General features: G+C 33.6%; 3 protein-coding genes across 20 annotated transcripts; 1 reads left to right on the forward strand and 2 right to left on the reverse strand.

Annotated features, from left to right (window-relative positions):
* Positions 1 to 396: 396 nt before the first annotated feature.
* Positions 397 to 7,459, reverse strand: LOC113563689. 10 transcript variants are annotated; one of them, XM_026983230.1, is made up of 6 exons: positions 7,185 to 7,431; positions 5,710 to 5,953; positions 5,121 to 5,652; positions 2,478 to 2,788; positions 1,796 to 2,419; positions 397 to 1,104 (listed from the first exon to the last, which is right to left on the reverse strand). In XM_026983230.1, the coding sequence occupies exons 2-6, from the start codon at positions 5,804 to 5,806 to the stop codon at positions 845 to 847; spliced, it is 1,824 nt and encodes a 607-aa protein (XP_026839031.1). In that variant the 5' UTR covers positions 5,807 to 5,953; positions 7,185 to 7,431; the 3' UTR covers positions 397 to 844. The 10 variants fall into 10 exon arrangements, with proteins under 10 accessions (XP_026839031.1, XP_026839032.1, XP_026839025.1 ...); XM_026983231.1 differs by having other exon boundaries at positions 5,121 to 5,649; positions 7,185 to 7,430; XM_026983224.1 differs by having other exon boundaries at positions 5,121 to 5,953; positions 7,376 to 7,459.
* Positions 7,460 to 7,989: 530 nt separating this feature from the next.
* On the forward strand, positions 7,990 to 10,443 carry LOC6555859 (NADH-ubiquinone oxidoreductase 49 kDa subunit). Its single transcript, XM_001982686.3, has 6 exons — positions 7,990 to 8,163; positions 8,257 to 8,381; positions 8,443 to 8,552; positions 8,610 to 8,811; positions 9,420 to 9,607; positions 9,665 to 10,443. The coding sequence occupies exons 1-6, from the start codon at positions 8,072 to 8,074 to the stop codon at positions 10,352 to 10,354; spliced, it is 1,407 nt and encodes a 468-aa protein (XP_001982722.1). The 5' UTR covers positions 7,990 to 8,071; the 3' UTR covers positions 10,355 to 10,443.
* Positions 10,444 to 11,114: 671 nt separating this feature from the next.
* Positions 11,115 to 19,577, reverse strand: LOC113563688 (transcriptional activator protein Pur-alpha). 9 transcript variants are annotated; one of them, XM_026983320.1, is made up of 10 exons: positions 19,493 to 19,570; positions 19,363 to 19,425; positions 17,112 to 17,265; positions 16,999 to 17,061; positions 16,825 to 16,937; positions 16,611 to 16,713; positions 14,649 to 14,767; positions 14,467 to 14,588; positions 12,787 to 12,895; positions 11,115 to 12,708 (listed from the first exon to the last, which is right to left on the reverse strand). In XM_026983320.1, the coding sequence occupies exons 3-10, from the start codon at positions 17,152 to 17,154 to the stop codon at positions 12,553 to 12,555; spliced, it is 828 nt and encodes a 275-aa protein (XP_026839121.1). In that variant the 5' UTR covers positions 17,155 to 17,265; positions 19,363 to 19,425; positions 19,493 to 19,570; the 3' UTR covers positions 11,115 to 12,552. The 9 variants fall into 9 exon arrangements, with proteins under 9 accessions (XP_026839121.1, XP_026839122.1, XP_026839127.1 ...); XM_026983321.1 differs by lacking the exon at positions 19,363 to 19,425 and having other exon boundaries at positions 19,493 to 19,577; XM_026983326.1 differs by lacking the exon at positions 19,493 to 19,570 and having other exon boundaries at positions 17,112 to 17,165; positions 19,363 to 19,481.
* Between the last annotated feature and the right edge of the window lie 42 nt (positions 19,578 to 19,619).

Raw genomic sequence — 19,619 nt, forward strand, 5'->3', positions numbered from 1 at the left:
AATTTCAGTCAAAATATCCTTCGTACAGGATAACTTTTTTTCAAACAGTATTGGGATTTTTAATGGGAAACTGTAATTGAATTAATCCATTCCAAAGCCATACGATTCTTTCTTCTAGAATATTTTAACAATTTCCTTCAGTATGTCGGTAAAAAAAAAACAAGAAAGTCGGAATGATAATTTTAACTGACAGTCACGAAGTCAGGTAAAACTATAGCTGCAATGATTTTGTTATTGCTACAACGCTTTACCATTTTTGGTTATAAATGGGAATATATTATATTTCTGTCCCACACATACCGCTATAAGTATTTTCGGAAAACCAGAAGGACACAATAAAAGAGAGGACAGAAGACACAGTGGCTAGGCAGTGTCAAATGGCCTTTTGTATTATTCTGTTTCGTAATACCATTACTCTCCTCCGTCTTTTCTTAAGCATTATTAGTTATATCTAAACCACTAAATCTAAGTTTTAATTTACTCGATATATTTAATTTCTTTACTTATTAATTCTATTTCACCTTTCTCCTTTCTTTCTGATCTATTATTTTAAATTGTGAGTCACAGAAACTCGATCAATTGCAATTACATATCCAAATCAATATCAATAAGCATATCATTTGATTCCAACCTCTCCAATCCACTACTTGTATCACTGTTTATATAGCAATAGCCGGAGAAGAGACAAATAATATTGTGTGATATTGGCATTCTTAAAAATAAATTTGAACAGGGGAACACAAAATCGAATGTTCATTAAAAATGTACGGGTCATATTTAAAGATCTGCTTTCTGGCAAAACATCCCATTTATAGAGGTCGCAGTGATTTCAACCATAACAGGCCTATATCGCAAACGTGGTTTGCAACGTGCTTTGAACAAGATAATGGATGCCAAGGATTGCAAAAACGCTAAAACAAAATGATGAGTTCATCCAATATGCAGACAAATGGCAAGATTGAATAGATGGCAGTGGGAAAATTGTTAAGATCCAGATCCATAAAGCGAAAATGTGACCATCCGATGTCGCTGTGCCACTATTATATGTCAGCTCTTCATTTTTTACAACCTCGTTGGGATGTTTGTTGTAATGATGGTGGTCATCTGAAAATATTTATTATATATAAAAACAAGGAGAAATTTAATATCTTAAATAATTAGATAATAAAGGATAAGTTTGTTCTTTTGTAAATAATTTAATTGCATCACAAAAAGGTTGGGGAATTCCTATTAAACCAACTTTAATACGGCCTTTACGAATCTTGCTTACTCAGTTAGTGGAAGTGCAAACGAGAAATTTAAAAATTTTCTGGAATATCCGGTAGAAACTGGGGAAAAAATATTAAAATGAAGAGAAACTTAAAAAATTGGAGTGGGCGTGGCAAAAAGTTTTTTTTGGCAAATTTGTAGAAATTTACAAAATATATAAAAAATGAAAAAATATCACATTTTTCAAATGTGGCCGTGACAGTTTTGAGCGGTTTGTGGGCGTTAGAGTGGGCATGGCAACATTTGGAAACAAATTTGCGCTGCGTCTAAGTCGTTGGACTTAATCTCAACATTCTAGCTTTTGTAGTTCCTGAGATCGAAGCGTTCATACGGACAGGCGGGCCGGTCGACTTGCCTATAGATCCTGATCAATATATATACTTTATATGGTCGGAAACGCTTCCTTCTTCTCTTTTACTCTACGAGTAACGGGTATAAACACAACTGGAAAAAAGTACCTAGGAGTACTTTTTGCCTGTATGCTTCATAATTTGTTTTCTTTCTTGTGCTAAATGCCATTACGTACCGTTTCCGTTAATATTACTGTTAGCATTACCCTTATGGGATGGATAGCTGTGTTGCGTGGGCACATTGTTTATCCGTATTCCAGTTTGAATGTGGTGATGTCCGGGGTATGCTCCATTCATTCCACCTCGTCCTGGTTGCAGCATATTAATGTTGCCATGACCATGGCCAGGAGTTAATATAATCCCTCCACCACCAACAATTGCAGTTCCACCGGCATTAGTCCCTACATGATTACCGATTATGTTTGGCTGGATTGGTATCCGATTAAACTGATCAATGTTTGAATTAATAGTAGTTGGTATGCCATTTAAATTGCTATTTCCGTTGAGTGGATTAATTGGCATTCCTGCTGACGGAGGTCCTCCTAAAATTAGGCCTCCATTTATACCAATGTTGTTTCCAATAGCTATGTTATTGCCCTGGCTATTAACATGACTATCATCATTTTTCGCTATATTGACGTTGATCACTCCTCCAGTGTCTGTACCAGATTTGGAATTGTTTATCACCGTGGTTTTGTTCTTGTCCTCGGGGCCACAACACACTTTAAAGACTACTTTCATGTTATTTGTAGAGCATCGACCTCCAATTCTTCGATATAAATCATCCTTAGATGAAGTTGCTAAATAAACAGTAAAAATAGTATTATATTTAAATGGAGGAATCAAAAACGAACTCACAAATAAAGTAATAATCATTTCCAGGTAGGAACTCCAAGCCACCTGGCTGCGGTGTAAATGGCCGGAAAGTTATTGTAAAAAACATTAATTTCTGAGGTTTATCACATATAGCTATTACTCGCGGATCTGCATTTGTTATGCGACAAGTTTCATACTCCACTTTAGACACATTGTAAATTATATATTTTTCAGTTTCGTTCTCAAAAGTCCCTGGCTCATATACTGGGCATATTATATGAACCTGGTCGAACTCAAACGCAAGATTGCCTTTATTAACATCGATAATATGATCAGTGTTATCAATCCGAAATCTGTGGATAAGAAAATGTAATGAAATTAAATTTGTTTTCCAGGGAAAGGCAGATAACGGTTTTCAATTACATAAGTGCAAAACGAAATAAGAACTTATGGTCCATTAGTTTCAGTTTAGTACAAATTCGAAAATTAACATTTTGAAAATGGGTCAGTATCATCTTCCTATCTAGACTAGACTTAACTGTTTAACTTTTGTTAAAGTTTCTTAATGCCTTGGCTATGAAATTGTGCTAAACGCTATGTGCTTTATGGTGTATCACGGCATCACGGTTTTTTTTTACATAATTTGTGGAATTTATAGGTAAAATATAATTTTGATTGGTACTTTTTGTAAATTTTTAAAATTTAATTCGATTTCTATTTCAGTCTTAAGCTTATAAAACTTTTGGAATACAAAATAATATCAAACAACTCGTTACTCAGGTAATAGAGGACCTTGCGTTGGGCATCTTCTGCGTCTAAGTCTCTAAAATCTTTTCTAGGTTTTATGGTTTCCGAGCCTCCTCGTTCATACTACTCCCAACCGAAGACATTAGAATAACAAGATACATTGGTTTTTCACTATGTAGCCACTTTTTTGGTGACGGCAATAATTGCTCTCGCTTAAAATTGAGAGCATAATCTTTTATCTTTTCTTATCTTTTTCGTATCTTTTTTCTATCAGCTATCACAGTCCACTTGCAAGGCTTCAAAAGTAAAACTTTTATAAGTTTGTTTAAAAGATTAATTTATGCACATAACATTCATTATTTAAGTGAAACCATAATGAGAAATCGCCACTTTTATTCGTGCACTTAATGCATTGCTCTGCAGAGTTGTTATTATTTTTAAAAATGTTTTCAAAAACTTTAATGTATATCTTAAAGATATTAAAAAAAACTATCATGGTGCCTTTAGTTTTCCAAGTCCGATTCTATCGTGTAGTATTTCTCATGTATGAAAAGCTCTGATAGAGCTCGATTTCTGTTAAGATTAACGATCTACATTTATCGCAACTGGATGGATCCCTTAGCAATATATCCAACAAAAGATGTACTCGAAGTTAATTCAATAGGTAAATCAGGCACAAAAAATCATACATATTTTGATCAAAGTACCTCTAATTGCCTTGTACAATTTCTGAAAATTAAATATTCATCTGATTCGCAATTCGACTTTTGTGACAATTTCAAAATGTGTAGGTATATTAGATTGGCAATTATTATATTAAATTCGTTAACTAGTGAATTTCTACAGTTACCAACTTTTGCTCGAATGCACGCAAAAATATTTTCAAGGGGATCCTGGTTAACTTACTAGTTAAAAAGAAAAAGTTATTTTCTTGATCCTAAAATACATATATTTTTGACGACTCAAAATTTAGCTGCAGTAGTTTGGATCAAACCATCAAGACAATATATACATACTATTCCAGTGATATTTAATGTTCCTTAGGAATTTCAGCTTACTTGTACTAGTAACTTTTATAATACTAATTTGTACTAATAAATATACTAAATAATTAAAAAAAAACTTCACAGGCAAAAAGAAATTATTATGGTAAATTTACATATATTTAAAAAAAAAATGAAATATATTTTATAAAAGTAATTCGTATTTCACAATTAATATTTATAAAATAAATTCAAATATGCAACCTGTTTATTGAAAAATTTAATTCTTGACGCAGAACCAGCGGACATAAGCACCTAACAAAATATATTTTCAACGTCGAAAGCTGAATACTCTACCTTATTTACCTATTACTATTTCTATAACCTTCTGAAGTAAAGAGCATATTTTGTTAAATTTAGAATACCTGAGCATACGCGAGCCCGCCCACATTCGAGAGCCTGGAGCCAGCACAAATAAATCGAGTGCAAAAAATTGTATGGCGTTACACAACTACTTATTCTAATGTCGTTGTCCTAACTATCTAGCTCTTAAAGTTCCCAAAACCTGGACGTTTATACTGACGGATTGATAAATATACAAACGTTCATAGTAAGAATATACATATACTTTATAAGGTCGACAACACTTTATTGTACATGTTAAATACTTCTCAACGAATCTAGTACATTCTGAAAAAAAGAATTTATCAATACATTATTAGCCAGATGATTAATTATTGATAAAAATCAATTTTATTTGAATTGACAAATCCCCTATACGAAAAAATGTTACTCTTTTTACTTTTCTCCACTTAAGCGCTAAAATATAACTTTGGAAAGCCATAGTTGTAATGTCTTAAAACATAATACATTTATAGGGCAACAAAAATACACTTAATTTCAATAAAATTAAAATACCGTCTGTTTAAGTATACAACTATATTTGTGTACTTACATGCTGTTTGATGTGTTCCAATGCATGTAAAAAGTCTTAGCGCAACTGGACATGGTGGAGAGCAGAACCGTTTCCATACAAATTAAAGTGAGCAACGTAACAAAGGATGTGGCCCCAAATGTTGGAAATGGAATCATCATTTTGCATCTCACCGGTGAGGGCTGGGACGAAGATAACAAGCTGTTTCTGTTCTTAATCCTCTTTTTACCAAGAAAATGACGTGATGTCTTTGATTCTATCCCTGCTTCCACCAGTGCAGATGAATGCTTCGCGGATGGTTGACTTTCACTTGATGAATAAAGCGGCGTAAGGTCGTTGAAGGCTTGGAACTTGCTTTTGCTCTTAGACTTTCGATGCATAGCTGGTTGTTGTTTATTCGTCGTCGTAAGCGTCTTATGCCGAATTCTCGGTATACTCTCAATACTTCCTGGCACGTACAGCTTAATGCTTAAGGGTTTTCCAGAGTATAGCTGAACTTTATGTTTCTCCTTGTGTTGCTGCTGTCGATGAGTGTTGCAATTGGGGAAAGCTACTAAGAGCGGTGGATGTGAGTCTTCAAGCACTTTACTGGTAGTTAGGCTTCTCTTACATGCCAACATACTCCGACGTTTATAACTGTCATGAATCTGAGACTTTGACTGGGTCCAGGAAACAGTAAGACGTAGCTCCTTTGATCGTTCTTGCATACCGCTGGCAATGTTTTCGATGTTAGATCGTTAGTAGCTTCCTTACTGAATGTCTCGATATATTATACAATAAGCCTCCGAATTAAGAATATGTTGACTGGCTACAGCTACATCCGTGTCGTTCCACACCAATGTGTCTTGCTCCATCTGCAACCAATAAAATAAATATTTTTTCAAAAAGTTGTAGCCAATCGGGAATTCGCGGCAATGCTCGCCTAAACGCTCAATTAAAATGCTCAAACTAGTGTAACCTGCAATAAGATTTTATCACTTTGTACGGCAGTCCAAGTTGTGATAAAGCGCACCAAAAGACTTATATGCGGTATCCGCAAAGTATATACAGTTTCTTGTGAAAGACTCAATTTTATGTAGTGTGTTTATAGAGTAAGGTGCATTATAATGTTTCGGCACAAGAGTTAAATATTATAACTTTTGTATGTTGGGGAGCCTTTGTCACTTATTATTTATAAAACTATTATTCAGCATTGGTATATAAGAAATGCCTAAGAAAGTTAACAGAAAATGTAACGCAACCTTTGGAACCTAAATTATCCTTTACAATCTAGTTCATACTTTGGTGAAATAAAAAACATAAAAACAATACTTTAATTGAAATTTTCCCATTATTAGTCCATCCGTAAGAAATTGTCGTTTTATCCAAAATTCTAAACGACTTAAGCTAAAAAAAAGTGCTATATGTCAATGAAAATGTATTGCAATTGCCTTGCATTTGCCGGAAATCGAGGAAAAAAGCTGTTGATGCTGATCAAGAATAGTTATATGTATATACATATATTCATCATACGGGACGCTGGGGATCCCTACCACGGGGATGTATTATTACGAGATTTTTGGAAGTTCTTCGACTTGAGAAACGACTTATTTAATGAGGCCAGCAACCAATAATCAATTCATCGTGGGATAGCAATCATTAATATATGTATGTACATTTGCTATACAGAATAGTTTTGGTAATATTAGAAATATTTATTTACATGCATAGACATAACACGATCAACTTGACTTGGGTAAACTTGACTTATAAAGGGGAACGGTAGTTTATGACATTCAATTTATAACCGTACAATCATATTCCTTAAAAGTTGTACGTTCAAGTGATAAAACATCACAATAGCATATGTATACAATTGCACATGTATGTATACACCAAAGACTTTTCTGTATACATACACAGTGACGACACACTCCCAGAGGAGACGGTATAAACTCTATATATACACCAATCTTACTTTCGGGAAAACATTCTTTTTTAATACGTTTAACAAACTGGTACAAATATGTTAGTATAATGATAATTGACAAACAAACACGACCATATAAATATATTCCTCTTTTGGAAAATCTATTTCAAAATTACATTTTCACATGGTTAAAAATGGTTCCAAACAGGTTTTTGTCTGAAGAAAAAAAAACTCGAAAACAGCTCATTTAAATTACAGTTTTTTTTACACTTGGTCTACATACAAGAATTATTTATATAAATAATGGAGAGCTAGAGCTATTATAAAAAAAAACTTGTTTAGAGCTGGAAAATAAAACGATGTTTACTCTATCTTTCGATGTATCTAGAAAGTAAGGCGCATCGATAGTTTTACAAATCAATCGATACCGATTTTGACCCTAAGGCCCGTATAAGCTTATGATATAAGTTAGGTTTGTTTCCGTTATATAACAGAGGCCTGAACATAGAAATTTTGTTAAATTCAGAAACCGAAAAATTGGAATATAATATTTAATTAAAAAAAAAGATGTATGCTACTTACAGTAAAGATTGTATCATATTAATAGACAACTCTCTAACTACGACGAATCAATTATTTAAGGATTTTATTTATAATTTATGGTATCATGACCATTGTGTGAGTTCCTAGTTGATTTAAAAATAAATCCTAAACATAATTTGAAATTAAGAATAATTTAACTTTTCATGCGATGATGTAAAATTCTGTTCTTCAAAAAAATAGTCACGCCCCTTGTTTTGTACAATAAATAAAATTTGGGTAAAAGAACAATTTTGAGAAAGAGTGTGTAATATATATTAAGAAATTAATTTGTTTTGGACCTAATATTCATGAAGCAACAACCAGCGATATGTGTTCGGTGTAAATACTCTATAAGTATCACCTGATTCGCTGTTATAAACTGATGTTCGATATTTTTTTATAGAATTGCGATTGCGGACAGTTCCTCGGTTTTATTAGCTTCCTGAATTATTATTTTAGAAACATATAAAGAGGAATTAGGATGGCCAATATTATGAGGCGGACCTTGATTCCGGGACTTTCCCACTTGAGGCTGCGGCCACAACTTGTTGCAGCAGGATCGACCGCGTTAACGTAAATATTAGATGCTTACATAATTCGAATAAACCAATTATTTTTGTAATGTACATTTAATATCCCGGGTCCTATTGGAAACTCGGTGTTTAGTTCTCAGGAGACGCGTCGGGGAGCTGCAAAATGGTATCCAGACCCTGAGTTTATGAAGCAGTTCAGCGGCCCGGTGATGTATCCAGACGAGGTCACATCGCTCTGGAAAGTGCCACCATGGAATAGTTGGTAACCCTATCTTAAATGAAGCATTAAACTAATCGTTTGATTTACCCTCTCCACTAGGCAAGGTAACGCCAGTCGAGAAGTCGGTGCGTAATCTGACCTTGAACTTCGGCCCACAACATCCTGCCGCCCACGGAGTCCTTCGTCTTGTGCTGGAGCTGGATGGAGAGGTTTAAGCTGTTCATCGACCACTGGCTTAATTAAAATTAAAACCTCTGTTATTGCAGACCGTTATGCGTGCCGATCCTCATATTGGGCTGCTGCACCGTGGCACGGAAAAGCTCATAGAGTACAAGACATACACCCAGGCATTGCCGTATTTTGACCGTCTTGACTATGTCTCCATGATGTGCAATGAGCAATGCTACTCGCTGGCTGTCGAAAAGCTCCTCAATATCGACGTGCCTCTTCGTGCCAAGTATATTCGAAGTAAGCATAATTTGCTAACTCTCTAGGCTGTGTAGTCATCCAGTAGTCGGTAAATTCAAGGTTTCTGCGACTCGATTTAAATAGTTTTTTTAAAGTTTAGAATTTTGAATTGCTACGCAATTTTTTAACTGCCACTTACTGATTTATTACATAAAAAAATAGTTTACAATTTGTGATTTACAATAATGTGATTAGATTTTTTATAAAAATGTCTTTATTCTTAAATCGAAGGCAATTAAAAACATTTTAGGGTAAGTAAGCGCAAAAAAGTGAAAGGATTATTTTGGCTATTGAAAGAAAGCAAAATGTTCACGTAGGCTTTGCTCTGTCAAAAAGAAAAACAAAACACTGTGAAACCATATGCACACATATTTCGAAGGTAGAATAATACGCAAGGATATGAAGGGAAGTAATTTATAAAAAACTACGAAAAGCTACGTTCCAACTGACTTGTAGCTCTCATACCACCACTAATTACAGCCTTACCACAAATTCCATTAAGAAGACGAACCTATTATCTTTCATACGGTTTGAAGATCTCTAGCTAGACGAATTTACCTTAATAAAAATAATACCTTTTGCTGTTTTTTTAATATTATTTTCCGCAGCTCTTTTTGCCGAGATTACACGGATCCTGAATCACATTATGGCCGTCGGAACACACGCCTTAGATGTTGGTGCTCTAACCCCATTTTTTTGGCTTTTTGAGGAGCGAGAAAAAATGATGGAATTTTATGAGCGCGTTTCTGGTGCCAGGATGCATGCTGCCTACATACGTCCTGGTGGAGTGTCATTGGTAATGCATTCGCACACACATTGAAAAATAATATAATTGTCTTACTTTGTATGACAGGATATGCCTCTTGGCCTGATGGACGATATCTATGAGTTTGCATCAAAGTTTGCCGAGCGGTTGGACGAAGTGGAGGATGTGTTGACTACAAATCGAATCTGGGTGCAGCGGACCGAGGACATTGGGATCGTAACGGCAGAAGAAGCTTTGAACTATGGCTTCAGTGGAGTTATGTTGCGTGGTTCTGGCATAAAATGGGATCTTCGAAAACAGCAGCCGTATGATGCCTATCATTTGGTAGACTTTGATGTTCCCATCGGCACAAAGGGCGACTGTTATGACCGATATCTCTGCCGGGTCGAGGAGATGCGCCAGTCCTTACGAATAATTGATCAATGCCTAAACCAAATGCCTGCTGGAGAAATCAAGTCGGACGATGCCAAGGTGGCTCCGCCATCACGGTCCGAAATGAAGACATCCATGGAGGCACTTATTCACCACTTCAAGTTATTTACCCAAGGGTATCAAGTTCCACCCGGGGCAACATACACGGCAATAGAAGCTCCGAAGGGCGAGTTTGGCGTTTACCTTATATCAGATGGGTCAAGTCGTCCATACCGCTGTAAAATCAAAGCTCCAGGGTTTGCTCACTTGGCAGCTTTAGAGAAGATTGGAAAGCAGCACATGCTAGCCGACGTCGTTGCAATAATTGGAACTTTGGATGTCGTATTTGGGGAGATAGACCGATAATTATTTTGGAGAATATACACCCTTCTCTGTACGAAACTGCTTATAAGTATAAATACGTTCAAAATCAAATAAATCTTATGTTTTTCAATTACTCGTAGGGTATGTAACAGGTCCAAGTATACGTTTCCACTGTAATCTAGCATCCATATTCAAGTAACGACTAGGATGCGCCACATTTTCGAAAAATGTTTGTATTTATTTAAACTTTAAGAAATTTGGTAGTGTTTTTTTTGTCAAAGTTATCAGTATCTTATCAGTATGATTGGAAAATACAGCGGATTTAAATTTTTTCGATTTTATATAGTACATACACTTTCCTTGTGTTCTTCTCTCTACGTAGAATGGCATCCACTGTGACAATAAGGTTAAATTGGGTAATAAAAATTATGTTTTGCTTAAGAGACGATGGTTTATTGTTTGACGGCAGTCCACATAGTGACGAAGCATCCGATGAAAACGAGTGAAACAAAGAGAAACAAATTAGAACATTTCACAGAAAAAAAAGTATTTTACTAAAAACTATTAAACTGAGAAAAAAATGTTACTCATACAAATTTCGACCTTAATGTACAATATTGGATTCTAATTTTTTTCAGGCCGTAATTTTGCGTCTCTAAATCGAATGCTAAGATGAATAACAATCCAAAAAATTTTAGATGCCTTCGAATAAAGAGCACCAATTGTATCGATCGGTCTATTTCAGCAGACTTTCAATACAGCGCCGTTCAAACATTCTCGATGGTGGTAAAATACAAAATTATAAATTTGTTAAAATTCAACTTTATTTCAATGTTATATTCACAAAACTCTTAAAATACTTGTATTCTGGCCAAACAACATTTAAGATAAACCCACGTTTTATATTTAACTATTATGTTGAATCTTCTGTAACATATTGCCGCTTACATTTGCCCGATAATTATAAAGGTTTTGTGTTTATAGTCAGATTAATATCGACTCTAGTAAGGAAATTTGTAGGACTTCTTCGGATGCTTTAGTTTCAATATTATTATAATAAATTTTTTTTTATTTTTTTTCTAGTGAATTAGCTCTCATTTATATTAATAGAAACATAGATGGTGAGAGCGAATAAATTTCATTGAACCCAAATTCTGATAGCTTTCAATACTAAATAATTAGTAGTACTAATTTATTACTTAGTATACCCAATCTGTACACGATATTCCTTTAGGGAAATTTATCCGGTAGGTGCTTGTTTTGCGCTTTCGATCTATGTTGTAATTTTGCTATGCATGTTCATCGTACTTAGTAAGTTTTTATTCTACGTGATCACATGAAACTTTTGTTTTAAAAACGCGTTTAGCAGTTACGTTAATTTCTATTATAATATATAACATATTATTTCTAGACGTTTTAACAATTTTGTAAACTTGTTAAAGATGTTTCAAATTACATCAACATGAATTCATTTTGGCATAACCCATCAACTTTAGGAATACATATAATTAAAAGTACTTTTCGTGGCACAAATAATAAATTTTAATTTAAAAGTAAGTTTCAGTTGTATTTTAACTAATATAATAACAATGTAATGTTCAATTGAAAATGATTAAAGTGTTTTGATTAAATTGTTACTGACTAGTTCTCCTATTTTTCCGTTTACTCCGTGTATTGGTACTTGAATTTTTAATTTTGATTTTAATTTCAAATGAAAAAAGAGGTCATTGCATACAAAATTTAGAAAGAAAATTAATTTTGTTCCTCATTTCAGTTAAATTAAAATAATATTACATTAAAAAGCTGTGACAAATATAAATCTGTTGACGGGAATATTTTGCAAGCTCCGAAGGCAGAGAAGGTAAAAAAGGCTGTTCCAATTACCACTTGTAAGCGGAAAGCATATAATTCAATGAATAAATTAAAAATTACTTGTACTAAGTAAAAGGCGAACTTTCAGCCAAAGGAGGACAATATAATTAATAATAGATGTTGGGATTTAATTTTCTCTAATGTAACTCTAACTAATTTATGTTCTTTCATTACAAAATTATATAATACTAAAACATATGTCGCTAAATGCTACAAAATAAATATATTTGTGTGTCATTTAAGCTTAATTAGTCGCATGACTTTGAGTTTAGTTATGTCAGACATTACAAACATATATTGGTTGGTCAATCGACATTTATTATTTTTTTGCGCCTTTTTATATGACGGCATAAATCACGGTATGTTGTTTATTTAAGACTATTTGACGATGTCGGTAAATTAATTTCGGCAGTAATTGAGTCGGACGATTTTTTCATTTTGTCGCAATAATCATTAAAAATATCTCGAAAGCGTATCCAGCATTTCTCCGGAATAGTTATTGAAGTGCGGAAGTTATTTTTAACCTTAAAGTTTTAAAATACGTGAAAATAATATAATAAATCAAAATGGTTTATATAAATATAGAAATATTTTGCTTATACTTCGCTTATTCGCATGTAAACTCCTCGATTATTTTGACCGATATCAAAATAAAAATTTTTATTATCCACCTTCATATGGCGTTCTTCAGGTAAATCTCCTTTAAACCTGCTGAAGAAAATAGTAATAATTAATATTTGGTACAACAGTTTTAATAGCTTTCCAATCGATCTATTTAGTCACAATAGATTCTGTCCGACCATTTTCATAGCAATGGGATGCTATATAGTCATTGGATATATGTAGTGCATAACCATATATTTACTAAAAGTAAATAAGGTAAAACGCTATATTCGGAGTTCTTCAAAACCCAGATAAGCGCTACTCAGCTAGTTTCAGCGAAAGGAAGAAATTTTAAAATGTTGATTGGTAATTATTGCGAGCTTTAAAAAAAAGTTTCAGATTTTTTTTTATTTTATTATTTGTCTATTTCTACCGTTATGCTTGGTCACGATCATTCTTACGCTCACAAGCCTTAAGAAAATAATCTGTTATTTTATATTTTACTATTTTTCTTACTATTTATTTACTATTTTTACTATTTAATAAGTGGAGATATTAGCTGTGTAACAGGTATTTAATTGATTGAATTATTTCTGAATTGATTTTGCATGATAAAATTCCACTGTTTCAAACAGTCAAATATATTATTATAGTCAATTCCTATACCGACTTTTGTTTAAGAAAATTTCTCTGGCGTCAAAGAGATTGTGCAGTACCTTTTTGTCATGTTTGCTCTCATGAACGTTATTATATTTTTAATGGTACGGGTTTCAAAAATTTAGCTTCGGGTTGCCGAAGTTAGGTTTTATTTCTTCAGAAACGGAGTGTCAAAAGAGTTTATCTAAAAAAAAACAAGCTCATACGATTTTAGAAATCTATAGAAATTGAAACAATATATAAAAAAGTGAAAAACTATCACAAAATTTTTCAAAAAGCGTGACAGTTTCTGGCGGTTTGTGGACGTTGGAGAGGGCGTTTTTTTTTTTTTGGCAAATTCATAGAAATTTAAAATATATATTTAAAAATGAAAAAATATCACATTGTACAAAAGTGTAGGCGTGACAGATTTGGGCTGATTGTGGGCGTAGATGTGGGCGTGGCAAAAAGTTTTTTGATAAACTAATAGAAATATACAAAAAATATAACAAAATGAAAAGATGTCACATTTTTCAAAAGTGTGGCCGTGACAGTTTTGTTTCAAATATCAACAGAGTGGGCGTGGCAACATTAAGAAACAAACTTTCGCTGCGTCTAAGTCTCTGGAACTGTTTGCTTAATCTCAACATTCTAGCTTTTGTAGTTCCTGAGATCGAGGCGTTCATGCGGACAGACGGACATGGCCAAATTGACACGGCTATTGATCCTGATCAAGAATATATGTACTTTATATGGTCGGAAACGTTTCCTTCTGCCTGTTACATACTTTTCAACAAATCTAGTATACCCTTTAACTCTACGAGTAATGGGTATAATATTGGCACCACTAACATTTAAATGTTCTGATTTCGAAAAAATAAAAGAGTATTTAATTAACTATTTTCGATATGTCTATTATATAAAAAACCTAAATTTTTTCAACTATGAGGTTTTATTTCTCAAAATCCTTAAGAGACCACTTTTGTGGGAGGATTCTGTTTTCTTTTTTTGCACAGTGTTATTTGATATTAGATATACTTTACCCTCCATCATTTGCTCCAAACTCTTCTAACAAATCTGTAAGAGCATCACGAAACTCGATCATGCCTTGAGCCGGTAAAGCGATTTGAGATCTAGGCCCCCCTCTTGTTATTGTTTGCGATACCTGAAGAAAGAATCAGTTTATAACATTATACAAGAAAATAGGTAACTGTCAAAATTTTACCCGTAAAAATCGGCCACGCGCATTTTCCTTTAAGTCCAAGTAATATCTTCGATAATCTTTTATCATCATTTCAGATTTAAGTTTACCATCTTCCGGTAAATTGTCAGTGTTTGGTGGACCTGTGTAGTGTCCAAATTATTTACTAAGATATGTTGTATCAAAGTGACCCACACACTGCATTCGGGTTGAAAAAATCGATATTTTCACCCGTTTCGTAAAAAGGCATCCCCATTTGGTGGGGAGTGAAAAAACTTAGTGCTTTTCGTCTTGTTTAAAGAAAGATACAGCACTACTAATCATATTTTCCATAAAGAAAGTTTAGTTTATGACAGACCCGCATTAACATGGTGCATTTTACTAATTACATATCAAAAACACCTATTAAATTTCCGCAGAACGAAAACGCCTCCAAAACAGACAATTATGTTGACAGGAGAGCAAACAAAAAAAATACAAGACAGTCCACTTTTTCCTTCCTTTTTTCATAGCGATTGTTGTATTTTTCTTTTAATTAATAGTTTATGATAGTATTATAGATAAATATGCAAAAAAAATTTTATGTCTAATCTGTCTAAGGATCAGATGACTTTTCATCTAAGATTCTGTCGCTGGAACTCCTCGATAACTAACAGCTTGCAAAATTTGTGCGAAGTTTTGGCGATTCCAATTCAATATGTACAAGTTCACTTTTCAACAGCTGATAGCCTCCAGTTAGTGAGTTCCGAAGAAAATTGTCTGTCTGATGCTAGAGTTATCGAGTCACTTAATATTAAATATTAAATTGAAGTGTACAATTTATTTTTTAACTAGCTCTTAAAAAAATAAAATCAGATTTGTTTTTTTTTCATTTTTGGAAAGGCTCTGTGGCAGTCTAGTGATTTTCCGCTGGATACTGTGGTACCACTGTACATATGGGATAAGCTTGATATATGAAAGATTATTACTAAGATTACAATAAATTGTAAATTGCCTACGCAATTTGCGGTTAAGCCTTAGCAAGTTGTGCTACCACAGCTTAAGAAGGTCTAAAAAATAAAATGTTATGCTTTTCAACCTAAAAGTTGATTTTTCTAAAAAAAATTAGTTTACCTAAATTCCGTAAAAATACCAGTTTGGTTGATTTCAAGTTATTAGGCAAAACGGCAGCCACTTTTACAAATTCAGAACAATTCTGAGCAATGAGTCTAAACAGATCGCGAGAGAGATATAATCACGAATGTTAACAATAGGCATACACATTCCATGATTTCCATGACCACCCACTGTCAGAGTGGCAAATTGTCCCACAAACTGTCAGGCCTTATATTGAACAAATGTTTGGATATTTAGTCGTGCCATAGAAGATTTTTTTTTCTTTCGATATGCCAATATTATTCAGGACATACCTAAACTATCGTCTATAAATTAAAAAACACTTGCGAGAAGTGTTAGTGTTGTTGGACTATAGGTTGTTGGTTATAACCTAACGTATGTGTGCTTCGAAACCTATATATGGAAAAAGCACAAAGGTCGCAAGCATAAATACTTCAAACATTTTTTCTGTTTGAACGATTGTAAGTGGCAAAGTAATGCAGTGGCAGTAGAGCGTACGCTTCACTAGAATCTGCTTATCTCCTCCCAGAATTCTAGATCTAATAGGGATGGACAGACTGACGGACAGTCAGACATTTATTCAAGAAGCAGCGAGTATAAAAGTAATTGTGGCCGCAAAATTTTTAAAGTAAGCCCAAAACCATTAGAACCTGCATGCTTCATTATGAGTGTATATAAAACGTTAACTTCTATAACTTGCTATTCTTTTAAGGAATGTATAAAAACGTTTATTCTACATGTAGCGGGTTTAACCAGCAGACTCTTAACAAATAGAAGAACAATTTAATGTAAATAGAATAGTTGTTTTCTTAATAGGTGCGTACTTAAAAAATTATTGATTAAATTAAACAATAATAGAACAGTAAATACCTAGAGAAGCATAGTAATCGCTAAATGAGGACAAATGATCACGAAATTCGGCTGCAGTTGAAAGTGCCAAATAAATTTGGCTTCGTCTACCATCGGCGCCAATCTGCAATTATTAAATCTGTTATACATAAAATTCCAACGTTCTGAAGGGTAATCAGCCAAAAAATAATAATTTTCTTTATCAAACGGAAATTACTACAAAATTCTAGTTTACCTCTGCAACCTTTATAAAACGGCCTCTCCTGTTTTGTTTTACATCCAAATAAAATCGTTTAGATTGTATTTGAAGCATTTTCGTTGCCAATTCTTGTTCTACTCCGCTTCCTCCTGAAATGAAAAGAAAGTGATATATTCAGATATTATAAATAATATATGTTTCAATTTATACCTTTTGCAGAAGAATCGAACTCGTTCCTACTTGAGGAACCTTCCATATTTGCAATATTATATTCTGAAATATTGAAGTTGTTATATATATTTATTGATAAGCGGCTCACTTACTTGATCCTGAGATGCCATCATCTCCGCTTCCCAAATCGGACATTACGAGACCACCTATGTATAAAATCTCGAAGCTTGGTAAATAGATACACTTCTTTCCCCTTCCGCCGTTAAATATGAGTCGCACTACCCTTGTGCCTCAACCTGCCAGCATCTAGTTAAAAGTATAACCATTTATTTTGTCCGGTCAACCAAATTTTCCTTATGAATTAATAGAGTTTAGAAATAATCTAAGAAAAATGTTCTTCAGAAGATAATCTAAATTTTCTTGCAACACGTATTTAGACTTATTTCAGAAAAGGCACTATTTAGGCACCGTTAGTTAATAATTAATATCGTAGAGTAATGGTGTTTGTTCTATTTTTTGTGAAAAGACTTTAGACATTAGTCTTATTCTAATGTCTTTTCGATATGAAGTGATACGTGATACGAAGTGTACGAAGGCGACTACTACACATACATTTATACACGGGCAAATTTACACACGAGCATTGTACCAATCGAAAGGTAACGTAAAAACTAAAGGGATTGGCTAAAGGGACCATGACAATTATATATATGGTTCGGGAGAGAAGCGATGAAACTAAAAACAAAACATTTAAAAATGATATATGATAGCACTGTTGTTCTTCTTTTAAACACGCGTCGAAAACGGTTTTTTTAAATCCGACACTTTGTCCCAAAACAAGACTTTTGGAAATTTTTCAACATAAACATTTTTTTCGTTTTGATTTATTTTCAAATCATTAAATATTGTTTTGGAGTTATACAGCTCGATATGACAAACTTTGTTTTTACCACTTTTGGAAAATTCTGCTAGTCTACCGGGAAGAGAACTATAAATATGTACATATATAGATTTCCTATATGCTCTTTTCGCACGCAAAATAATATTTGGATAGAGTAATGAGTAAACCGTAGCCATTCTAATTTCTTAGTTGAAAATATAATCATTTTTCGTCATAAAAGTTATCAGAAATTATTAATTTTATTGAAGGTTCGATCTTTAGATTTTAAATCGTTAAGAGATGTTTTTGTTTTCTATTTTTGTAATTTTATGGAACCATTCAAAGCACATATTTTAGATCTTAAGAGTTACAAGTTACATGTTATGTACATATTTTAATATGTATATATACTATATGCTCTTTTGTACAAATATATATATGTATATACACTCGAATATCTGATCAGGATCACTAGCAGAGTCGACCTGGCATTGAACATATGTACTCGTATGTCCGTCTGTCTATCCGTATGAAGACCTCGGGAACTATAAAAGCTTGAAACTTAATATTAGGCATGTGTGTATGTACATAATTGGAAACGCGTCATTTACATTAAACAATTTGTACTTTGTTTTCGTAAATATTTATCAAAACTAATAAAAATTGCATTAATGTCGACAGACCTTCGGTACTGAAACGTATTGATGTAATTTTCTTTAAAATATTCACTTTTAATTTGAAATCGATATTTCTTAACTGAGCTTACAAAGGGTATTGAGTTAAACAACAAGAAGAATCCCTAAATACATACACATTTGTAGACAAATGTACAGTTATAAATACATACATACCATATAATATGTCTACTTTTTACCTCATGTTCTTATACATATGTACATACATTAAAAAATGGATGTTTCAAAGCATAACATTTATTTGCGCTGCGCTGCAAACGCAAGCTACCCTTAGTCTAGTAATTCAAAATTATTATAAACAATCAAATGACCCGTTAAGTACAGGAATTAGTTGTTTACTTTGTGTGTGTACGTGTTCGACATGTATCAGCTGTTCACCCATCGCATTCGTTGAACTGATTCGACTACCCAAGAAAAGTTTCAAGGTTTTTACATACATATGTTCGCAAACACGGATAAGGCCATTTTACACACACAGGATTTGAACTTCACAAGCTGCTTTTTGTGTACATATTCATCAGATACGGGCGTGTTAGGAGACCAAGAGACATTCAAACTTGAATACGACATTGCTTGAAAACAGTTTATGTAATTAATTGGGGGAATATGCACCAAGTACGAGAGGTGACAATTTTTTTGATGGAGCTTCAATGTACACTCTCTGCTGCGCCAAGAGCACAACCCGAAAAAAGTGTGGATACAACTCGTGAAAGCAACTGCGAATAAATGGAAGAGCCCTTACTGTTTCCTAAACCTGACATTCCCGACTCATTGTAGCATAGGCTCTTTTCACTTAACTCCAAAATTTAAAATTAATCAAATACGTACATCATCGACACACACACGTACTGCCTTTACGACTGACATCGACACTCGCTCATTTTATTTGTTCTTTGGATGAAATACAAATTCGTAGGATGAGAACCAGATGGAGAATTGAGCCTGAGTGCTGAAATACCTTAACGCCTTTGGAGGAAGACTGATGCAAATCCGAGTTTAAGAGTGTTTCGAGTCACAGCGAAGGCTTGCGCATGTTGTACAGCCGATGTTTATCTGTAGGTTCAGTAATATGCCCCTAGCTGGAT

The sequence above is a fragment of the Drosophila erecta genome, unplaced genomic scaffold, assembly GCF_003286155.1.
Source record: "Drosophila erecta strain 14021-0224.00,06,07 unplaced genomic scaffold, DereRS2 tig00000294-arrow-arrow-pilon, whole genome shotgun sequence".
Classification (NCBI taxonomy): Eukaryota; Metazoa; Arthropoda; class Insecta; order Diptera; family Drosophilidae; genus Drosophila; species Drosophila erecta.

Coding starts and splice junctions, on each gene's coding strand:
- LOC113563689 (XM_026983224.1), bottom strand. CDS start 5,806: ATGCAAGAACGATCAAAGGAGCTACGTCTTACTGTTTCCTGGACCCAG. Junction 2,789..5,120: donor TGGAACACATCAAACAGCAT/GTAAGTACACAA, acceptor TCTTATCCACAG/ATTTCGGATTGATAACACTG. Junction 1,105..1,795: donor CAGTAATATTAACGGAAACG/GTACGTAATGGC, acceptor AAATATTTTCAG/ATGACCACCATCATTACAAC.
- LOC113563688 (XM_026983318.1), bottom strand. Junction 16,714..16,824: donor GTTTTATAAAGGTTGCAGAG/GTAAACTAGAAT, acceptor TAATAATTGCAG/ATTGGCGCCGATGGTAGACG. Junction 12,709..12,786: donor TTTACATGCGAATAAGCGAA/GTATAAGCAAAA, acceptor TAAAACTTTAAG/GTTAAAAATAACTTCCGCAC.
- LOC6555859 (XM_001982686.3), top strand. CDS start 8,072: ATGGCCAATATTATGAGGCGGACCTTGATTCCGGGACTTTCCCACTTG. Junction 8,382..8,442: donor GAAAGTGCCACCATGGAATA/GTTGGTAACCCT, acceptor CCTCTCCACTAG/GCAAGGTAACGCCAGTCGAG. Junction 8,553..8,609: donor TGCTGGAGCTGGATGGAGAG/GTTTAAGCTGTT, acceptor CTGTTATTGCAG/ACCGTTATGCGTGCCGATCC.